This window comes from Scyliorhinus canicula, chromosome 25 (assembly GCF_902713615.1).
Source record: "Scyliorhinus canicula chromosome 25, sScyCan1.1, whole genome shotgun sequence".
NCBI lineage: Eukaryota > Metazoa > Chordata > Chondrichthyes > Carcharhiniformes > Scyliorhinidae > Scyliorhinus > Scyliorhinus canicula.
The window spans coordinates 25,190,710-25,201,055 of NC_052170.1; the positions used below are offsets into that span (position 1 = coordinate 25,190,710).

Below are 10,346 nucleotides of genomic sequence, written 5' to 3' on the forward strand. Positions count from 1 at the left end.
CTTGTCTTTTTCCTGTGTGAATACAGACGAAAAATACTCATTTAGCACCTCTCCTATCTCCTCGGACTCCACGCACAGCTTCCCACTACTGTCCTTGACTGGCCCTACTCTTACCTTAGTCATTCTTTTATTCCTGACATATCTATAGAAAGCTTTAGGGTTATCCTTGATCCTACCTGCCAAAGACTTTTCATGTCCTCGCTTGGCTCTTCTTAGCTCTCTCTTTAGAGCCTTCCTAGCTAACTTGTAACTCTCATGCGCCCTAACTGAACCATCACGTCTCATCTTTACATAAGCCTCCTTCTTCCTCTTGACAAGTGTTTCAACTGTTTTAGGGAACCCATGGTTCCCTCGCTCAACCACTTCCTCCCTGCCTAACAGGTACATACTTATCAAGGACACGCAGTAGCTGTTCCTTGAACATGATTTCCATTGTGTCCATCTCCTGCAGTTTTCCCCTCCAGCCGATGCATCCTAAGTCTTGCCTCATCGCATCATAATTGCCTTTCCCCCAGATATGACTCTTGCCTTGCGGTATATACCTATCACTTTCCATCACTAAAGTAAACATAATCGAATTGTGGTCACTATCACCAAAGTGCTCACCTACCTTCAAATTTAACACCTGTCCTGGTTCATTACCCAGCACCAAATCCAATACGGCCTCGCCTCTTGTTGGCCTATCTACATACTGTGTCAGGAAACCCTCCTACACACATTGGACAAAAACGGACCCATCTAAAGTACTCAAACTATAGTGTTTCCAGTCAATATTTGGAAAGTTAAAGCCCCCATAACAACTACCCTGTTACTTTCGCTAAAACCACCACTAGCTACTGATTGCCAACCAGAGAAACACCCATTAATCCCCACTCTTTGCTTTCTATTAATTAACCAACCTTCCATACATGCTACTACTTTACCCTTAATGCCATGCATCTTTATCTTATGCAGCAACCTTTTGTGTGGCACCTTGTCAAAAGCTTTCTGGAAATCCAGATATACCACATCCATTGGCTCCCCATTATCTACCGCACTGGTATGTCTTCAAAAAATTCCACTAAATTAGTCAGGCCGACATGCCCTTTATGAACCCATGCTGAGTCTGCCCAATGGGACAATTTCCATCCAGATGCCTCGCTATTTCTTCCTTGATGATAGCTAGCTCTTCTCTCATCCCATTGTAATCTCCTTTGTTTAAGCACAAAACACTAGTGTTTGATTTTACTTTCTCACCCTCCATCTGTATTTTAAATTCCACCATATTGTGATTGCTCCTTCCGAAAGGATCCCTAACTATGAGATCATTAATCAATCCTGTCTCATTACACAGGACAAGATCTAGGACTCTTTGTTTTCTCGTAGGTGCATTACATACTGTTCTAGGAAACTATCGCGGATACATTCTATAAACTCCTCCTCAAGGCTGCCTTGACCGACCTGATTAAACCAATCGACATGTAGATTAAAATCCCCCATGATAGGGCAGCACGGTAGCATTGTGGGTAGCACAATCGCTTCACAGCTCCAGGGTCCCAGGTTCGATTCCGGCTTGGGTCACTGTCTGTGCGGAGTCTGCACATCCTCCCCGTGTGTGCGTGGGTTTCCTCCGGGTGCTCCGGTTTCCTCCCACAGTCCAAAGATGTGCGGGTTAGGTGGATTGGCCATGATTAATTGTCCCTAGTGTCCAAAATTGCCCTTAGTGTTGGGTGGGGTTACTGGGTTATGGGGATAAGGTGGAGGTGTTGACCTTGGGTAGGGTGCTCTTTCCAAGAGCTGGTGCAGACTCGATGGGCTGAATGGCCTCCTTCTGCACTGTAAATTCTATGATCTATGATCATAACTGCTGTACCATTTCTACATGCATCCATTATTTCTTTGTTTATTGCCTGCCCCACCATAACGTTACTATTTGGTGGCCGATGGACGACTCCTGTCAGTGACTTTTTCGCCTTTACTATTCCTGATTTCCACTCAAATGGATTCAACCTTATTCTCCATAGCACCGATGTCATCCCTTACTATTGCCCGGATGTCATCCTTAAATAACAGAGCTACACCACCATGAGGGACCTTGTCAAAGGCCTTACTGAAGTCCATTTAGACAACATCCACTGCCCTACCTGCATCAATCATCTTTGTCACCTCCTCGAAAAACTCTAGCAAGTTAGTGAGACACGACCTCCCCTTCACGCTGCCTTACACTTTCCCCCTTGCTGCCTTTTGTTTCTCTCCCTGTTTTACTATCTTCCGACTTCCTGCATCGGTTCCCATTCCCTCTGTTACATTAGTTTGAACACTCCCCAACCGCTCTGGAAAATAGTCTAGGACATCAGTTCCTGTCCTGCCCAGGTGTAACCTGTCCAGTTTTACAGGTCCCACCTCCCCCAGAACCGGTCCCAATGCCTCAGGAATCGGAAACCCTCTCCCTGACACCATCCCTTCTCGCCATGAAGGAGGCTGGAAAGGAAATTGTTGAGGCCTTGACAGAAATCTTTGCATTCTCACTGTCTTCAGGTGAGGTCCCGGAGGACTGGAGAATAGCCAATGTTGTTCCTTTGTTTAAGAAGGGTAGCAAGGATAATCCAGGGAACTACAGGCCGGTGAGCCTTACGTCAGTGGTAGAGAAATTACTGGTGAGAATTCTTCCAGACAGGAGGTCGTGTCTCACTAACTTGATAGAGTTTTTCGAGGAGGTGACAAAGATGATTGATGCAGGTAGGGCAGTGGATGTTGTCTATATGGACTTCAGTTAGTCCTTTGACAAGGTCCCTCATTGCAGACTGGTACAAAAGGCGAAGTCACACGGGATCAGGGGTGAGCTGGCAAGATGGATACAGAGCTGGCTCGGTCATAGAAGGCGGAGAGTAGCAATGGAAGGGTGCTTTTCTAATTGGAGGGCTGTGACTAGTGGTGTTCCGCAGGGATCAGTGCTGGGACCTTTGCTGTTTGTACAGTAGTATATAAAAATCATTTGGAGTAAAATGTAACTCGTCTGATTGGTAAGTTTGAAGACGACACAAAGGTTGGTGGAATTGAGGATAGCGATGAGGACTGTCAGAGGATACAGCAGGATTTAGATCGTTTGGAGACTTGGGCGGAGAGATGGCAGATGGAATTTAATCCGGACAAATGTGAGGTAATGCATTTTGGAAGGTCTAATGTCGGTAGGGAATATACAGTGAATGGTAGAACCCTCAAGCGTATTGACAGTCAGAGAGATGTTGGTGTACAGGTCCACAGGTCACTGAAAGTGGCAACACAGGTGGAGAAGGTAGTCCAGAAGGCATACGGCATGCCTGCCTTCAGTGGCCGGGGCATTGAGTATGAAAATTGGCAAGTCATGTTGCAGCTGTATAGAACCTTAGTTAGGCCACACTTGGAGTATAGTGTTCAATTCTGGTCGCCACACTACCAGAAGGATGTGGAGGCTTTAGAGAGGGTGCAGAAGAGATTTAACAGGATGTTGCCTGGTATGGAGGGCATTAGCTATGAGGAGAGATTGAATAAACTTGGTTTGTTCTCACTGGAACGACAGAGGTTGAGGGGCGGCCTGATAGAGGTCCACAAAATTATGAGGGGCATAGACAGAGTAGATCATCAGAGGCGTTTTCCCAGGGTAGAGGGGTCAGTTACTAGGGGGCATAGGTTTAAGGTGCGAGGGGCAAGGTTTAGAGGAGATGTACGAAGCAAGTTTTTTTTACACAGAGGGTAGTGGGTGCCTGGAACTCGCTGCCAGAGGAGGTGGTGGAAGCAGGGATGATAGTGACGTTTAAGGGGCATCTTGACAAATACATGAATCGGATGGGAATAGAGGGATATGGACCCCGGAAGTGTAGAAGATTATAGTTTAGACGGGCAGCATGGTCGGCGCAGGCTTGGAGGGCCGAAGGGCCTGTTCCTGTGTTCTTGATATGGACACAGGGTTTTATATGTCTGCCTGCTTTGATACATACGCCTGTGACTAGATGCGTGCAAGTCTCGTTTGTAGGAATCAGATTCCTTTGAGATGGGTTCCACAGTTAAGCAGCTGAAGCGGTTTGTTTTGTAGTTGGTTGTGATATTGAACTGACTTCCACGCTGGTATCCCTTATCATTCTCAGGTCACATTCTCCAACCCTGTGATTGAAAGAATCCCCAAACTCCAGCGGCAGAAGAAGATTTTCTCCAAACAGCAAGGTAGAGTGAGTTTATTCCAACTGCTCAGTGGGATCGAGCGGTAAGACCTGGGCAGTTCCATTCTCAGTCTTTCAGCTGGTTAACGCGGTCTAAATGGACTTTGTCCATCACGGTCCCACCACCTGCCCCAGAAAGGGTGATAAAGTTCCATGGGAGGAGATTTGGGGGAAAGTGAACTGTTCACTGAACTGTTAAACGGAACAACGGTTAAAAGCAATTTGCCATTCAGTCGAAGGAGCTGAAGACATGATGATTTGGAAAGTTCCCGCAAATATTTAAAAACCAGTATTTAATTTCTTCCGAACCTTCAGCCTCGTGCCTGTTTTCTCCACTTGACGTGCCACTCTCGAAGGATCGTGTACAGCCAGGTTTCTCGCCTTCTGCACCATCTTTACTGTTCCGTTTATATTGTCTGCCATTCCTCTTTGGGGGGTGGGGCGAGTTATTTATTTCCCCCACGGCCCCAGTCTGAAAATCAAACGTTCACCTCTGTTCTTTGCTCTCTGTCCCTTTCATCAGTGTTACCCCCAGGAAGCCTCTGCCCCTTTAATCCCAATGGACGAACAAATCCAATACGGAGAGGTGGTGGCGTTGAGGTAAAATCACGAATAATCCAGAGGCCCGTCTAATGCTCTGGGGTCCCGGGTTCAATCCCAGTTTGGAGGGTGGGGGGGGAAACGAAGGGTCCACACCGAGTGGGTTGAGACTTATTTTATTTTACGCTGGACTAGCATGTACAGCTCCATTAGTTCCCTACTTCTCTCTGGTTGGTGCCTGACTGGCCGACTCTATTTATACAAAGTGACCATCGTTAACGTTCTTCTGCCCCTGTATCGAGGGAGCTAGTATTCGGCAAGATTTCGGGGTCGTGAATCGTCCCCAGCCCATAAGACGCGTGTGGGTTATAACACCCACCATGCCAGCTGGGGAACCTTCGATGATCAGATCTGGAATATAAATCTCGATTCCGTAATGGGACCGTGGAACTATCATCGATTGCAGCAAAAACCCATCTGGTTCACTAATGTCCTTTAGGGAAGGAAATCTGTCGCCCTTACCCGGTCTGGCCTACTCGTGACTCCAGACCCACAGCAATGTGGGTGACTCCTTAACTGCCTCTGAAATGGCCGAACAAACCCCTCAGTTTAAGGGCAATTAGGGATGGGCACCAAATGCTGGGCCAGCCGGCAGCCCTACATCGAGAGAGTTTACCACCCCTTTGAGTGAATAAGTTCTTGCTAACATCTCTCCTGAACGGTCTGTCCTTAATTTCCTGACTCTGCCCCCTCGTTTTACAATCTCCAGCGGAAATAGTTTGTCTTTACCTACCCTGCCTTTCCATGTTAATATCTTGAATACTTTGATCAGATCACCCCTTAACCTTTCAAATTCCAGTGGGGAAAACAGGTCTATTTTGAATAATCTCTCTTTGTAACTTCTTTAATTCAGACATCATTCTTGTAAACCTGTGTTGTACTCTCTCCCACGGCCAAAATTCACCTGATGTATTCGGGCCTGCTTGAGATAAAGGCCGCTATTCCATTAGGTGTGGGACTGCACGTCTTTCAGAATGATTATTCTCTTGTTCAAACCCTCCGACGGCCTCTCCCCCCCCCCCCCCCAGTAACCTCCAGCCCTACGAACTTCCAAAACTTCCAAGACATCTGCGCTCCTTCAGTATGAGTCCATTCCGCATTCCTGTCTTCTGTTCCTCCATGAGCAGCTGCACCTTCCGCTGCAGGATCCCCTTCTGGTGTTTCCGAATGTAAAAGGACATTGCTCCTTACCTGCTCCGAATGTTTTTGTGATTTCTGACTTTGGCCCCTTAAATCTATTCGCTCCTGCTGCTCTCCAATTAGAAAATATTCTGGTCTTGAGCCCAGGCTCAGCCCAATAGAATCATACAGTGCACAGGGAGGCTATTCAACCCATCAGGTCGACACCGACCCTCTGAAAGAGCACCCTACCCACTTGTGCTACTGTGCTGCCCTGGACAGGAAACCCACACAGACACGGGGGAGAACCTGCAGACTCTACACAGACAGTGACCTGAGGTTGGAATTGAACCCGGCTCCCTGGCACTGTGAGGCAGCTCTGCTAACCACTTTGCCACCTTGCCGCCCTCCATCGCAACATCCATCTTGCTTTCCATCATTCCCCTCCATCTGCGACAGTCTTTCCCGCTTCCTGAATCTATTGATGTCTCATTGCGACTTCTGCTTCCACCTCCTCGACTAATGTAACATAATGTAGCCAGCAAACCTGGCTCTCGGGCTCTCTATTCCAGCACCCAAACCATTGAGAAAGCGATAACAACTCGCCTGCTCCGAAAGTAGCGTGGAATAGATGCAGAATTACGGATGGATTACCTCGACGTCGAGCAGAGGAAGGATACGGTCTTGGGGGCAGTATCGGGAGGAGTGGTTGACGTGTGTTTTGAGAGTTATGAGGGAGTGGTGAGGCTAAGACTGGTTCACGGTGAAGGGCCAGTGTTGGCTGCAGGAGCTGTCGACTGTGATGCCCATGGGTCGCTATACCTACTAACTTGCTGCCTCATGTATTATGTTTTAGGGAAGGCTTTCCTGCGAGCTCCTCAGATGAATATTAACATCGCCACTTGGGGTCGGTTGTTGAGGAAAGCATTTCCTGCTATTAATTCCACAGGAACATATAGTCCCTCATCCTACATGACTGCTGTGTCTGACGGCAGGCAGACATTGAGCACCAACATGCCGGGGTAAGAGTGCAAGCTCACAGCTGCACACTATGCTGAACTTTGCCGTCTTCATTGGCTGCGTAGAGTATTAAGATGTATTGAAATTCTCCCCTCTCATTTGCCCTTGTTTAGTCTCTTCTGACACAGGCCCAAAACCTTGCTGCTGCACTCTGTCTCTTTAACCACTCCCACTTTCCTCGTTTCGGGCGGTTTCCTTTTCAACAGGGCATTCAGTCCCTCACCCTGACCCCCATCACCCCTCACACCAGGGCATTCAGTCCCTCACCCTGACCCCCATCACCCCTCACACCAGGACGTCCTGTCCCTGACCCCCATCACCCCTCACACCAGGGCATTCAGTCCCTCACCCTGACCCCTATCACCCCTCACCTCACACCAGGACATCCTGTTCCTGACCCCTATCACCCCTCACACCAGGGCGTCCTGTTCCTGACCCCCATCACCCCTCACACCAGGATGTCCTGTTCCTGACCCCTTCACCCCTCACACCAGGATGTCCTGTTCCTGACCCCCATCACCCCTCACTCCAGGACGTCCTGTTCCTGACCCTGACCCCATCACCCCTCACACCAGGACGTCCTGTTCCTGACCCCTTCACCCCTCACACCAGGATGTCCTGTTCCTGACCCCCATCACCCCTCACACCAGGATGTCCTGTTCCTGACCCCCATCACGGCTCACACCAGGATGTCCTGTTCCTGACCCCATCACCCCTCACACCAGGATGTCCTGTTCCTGACCCCCATCACGGCTCACACCAGGATGTCCTGTTCCTGACCCCATCACCCCTCACACCAGGATGTCCTGTTCCTGACCCCCATCACGGCTCACACCAGGATGTCCTGTTCCTGACCCCATCACCCCTCACACCAGGATGTCCTGTTCCTGACCCCCATCACCCCTCACACCAGGATGTCCTGTTCCTGATCCCATCACCCCTCACCTCACACCAGGATGTCCTGTTCCTGACCCCCATCACCCCTCACACCAGGACGTCCTGTTCCTGACCCCCATCACCCCTCACACCAGGATGTCCTGTTCCTGACCCCCATCACGGCTCACACCAGGATGTCCAGTTCCTGACCCTATCACCCCTCACACCAGGACGTCCTGTTCCTGACCCCATCACCCCTCACACCAGGATGTCCTGTTCCTGACCCCCATCACCCCTCACACCAGGACATCCTGTTCCTGACCCTATCACCCCTCACACCAGGACGTCCTGTTCCTGATCCCATCACCCCTCACACCAGGGCGTCCTATTCCTGACCCCCATCACCCCTCACACCAGGACATCCTGTTCCTGACCCTATCACCCCTCACACCAGGATGTCCTGTTCCTGACCCCCATCACGGCTCACACCAGGATGTCCTGTTCCTGACCCCATCACCCCTCACACCAGGATGTCCTGTTCCTGACCCCCATCACGGCTCACACCAGGACGTCCTGTTCCTGACCCCCATCACCCCTCACACCAGGGCGTCCTGTTCCTGATCCCATCACGGCTCACACCAGGACGTCCTGTTCCTGATCCCATCACGGCTCACACCAGGATGTCCTGTTCCTGACCCCCATCACCCCTCACACCAGGACGTCCTGTTCCTGATCCCATCACGGCTCACACCAGGACGTCCTGTTCCTGATCCCATCACGGCTCACACCAGGATGTCCTGTTCCTGACCCCCATCACCCCTCACACCAGGACGTCCTGTTCCTGACCCCCATCACGGCTCACACCAGGATGTCCTGTTCCTGACCCCCATCACCCCTCACACCAGGATGTCCTGTTCCTGACCCCCATCACCCCTCACTCCAGGATGTCCTGTTCCTGACCCCCATCACGGCTCACACCAGGATGTCCTGTTCCTGACCCCCATCACCCCTCACACCAGGATGTCCTGTTCCTGACCCCCATCACCCCTCACCTCACACCAGGACGTCCTGTTCCTGACCCCCATCACCCCTCACACCAAGACATCCTGTTCCTGACCCCCCATCACCCCTCACACCAGGACGTCCTGTTCCTGACCCCATCACCCCTCACACCAGGATGTCCTGTTCCTGACCCCATCACCCCTCACACCAGGATGTCCTGTTCCTGACCCCCATCACCCCTCACACCAAGACATCCTGTTCCTGACCCCCCATCACCCCTCACTCCAGGACGTCCTGTTCCTGACCCCCATCACCCCTCACACCAAGACATCCTGTTCCTGACCCCATCACCCCTCACACCAGGATGTCCTGTTCCTGACCCCATCACCCCTCACACCAGGATGTCCTGTTCCTGACCCCCATCACCCCTCACACCAAGACATCCTGTTCCTGACCCCCCATCACCCCTCACTCCAGGACGTCCTGTTCCTGACCCCCATCACCCCTCACACCAAGACATCCTGTTCCTGACCCCCCATCACCCCTCACACCAGGATGTCCTGTTCCTGACCCCCCATCACCCCTCACACCAGGACGTCCTGTTCCTGACCCCCATCACCCCTCACACCAAGACATCCTGTTCCTGACCCCCATCACCCCTCACACCAGGATGTCCTGTTCCTGACCCCCATCACCCCTCACACCAAGACATCCTGTTCCTGACCCCATCACCCCTCACCTCACACCAGGACGTCCTGTTCCTGACCCCATCACCCCTCACACCAGGACGTCCTGTTCCTGACCCCATCACCCCTCACACCAAGACATCCTGTTCCTGACCCCCCATCACCCCTCACTCCAGGACGTCCTGTTCCTGACCCCCATCACCCCTCACACCAAGACATCCTGTTCCTGACCCCCCATCACCCCTCACACCAGGACGTCCTGTTCCTGACCCCCATCACCCCTCACACCAAGACATCCTGTTCCTGACCCCTATCACCCCTCACACCAGGATGTCCTGTTCCTGACCCCCATCACCCCTCACACCAGGACGTCATGTTCCTGACCCCCATCACCCCTCACTCCAGGACGTCCTGTTCCTGACCCCCATCACCCCTCACACCAAGACATCCTGTTCCTGACCCCCCATCACCCCTCACACCAAGACATCCTGTTCCTGACCCCCCATCACCCCTCACACCAGGACGTCCTGTTCCTGACCCCCATCACCCCTCACACCAAGACATCCTGTTCCTGACCCCTATCACCCCTCACACCAGGATGTCCTGTTCCTGACCCCCATCACCCCTCACACCAGGATGTCCTGTTCCTGACCCCCATCACCCCTCACACCAGGACGTCCTGTTCCTGACCCTCTTCACCCCTCACACCAAGACATCCTGTTCCTGACCCCTATCACCCCTCACACCAGGACGTCCTGTTCCTGACCCCCATCACCCCTCACACCAGGATGTCCTGTTCCTGACCCCCATCACCCCTCACACCAGGATGTCCTGTTCCTGACCCCTTCACCCCTCACACCAGGACATC

General features: G+C 51.6%; 1 protein-coding gene across 1 annotated transcript in view; it reads left to right on the forward strand.

The window, feature by feature from the left end:
* LOC119957022 (serine/threonine-protein kinase N2-like) overlaps nt 1–10,346 on the forward strand; it is a 130,773-nt gene that overhangs the window by 92,108 nt on the left and 28,319 nt on the right. Inside the window, exons 6-7 of the mRNA XM_038784605.1 lie at nt 4,104–4,179; nt 6,751–6,916. Of these exons, the coding sequence (XP_038640533.1) occupies nt 4,104–4,179; nt 6,751–6,916 (242 nt within the window). The remainder of the gene's footprint in view (nt 1–4,103; nt 4,180–6,750; nt 6,917–10,346) is intronic.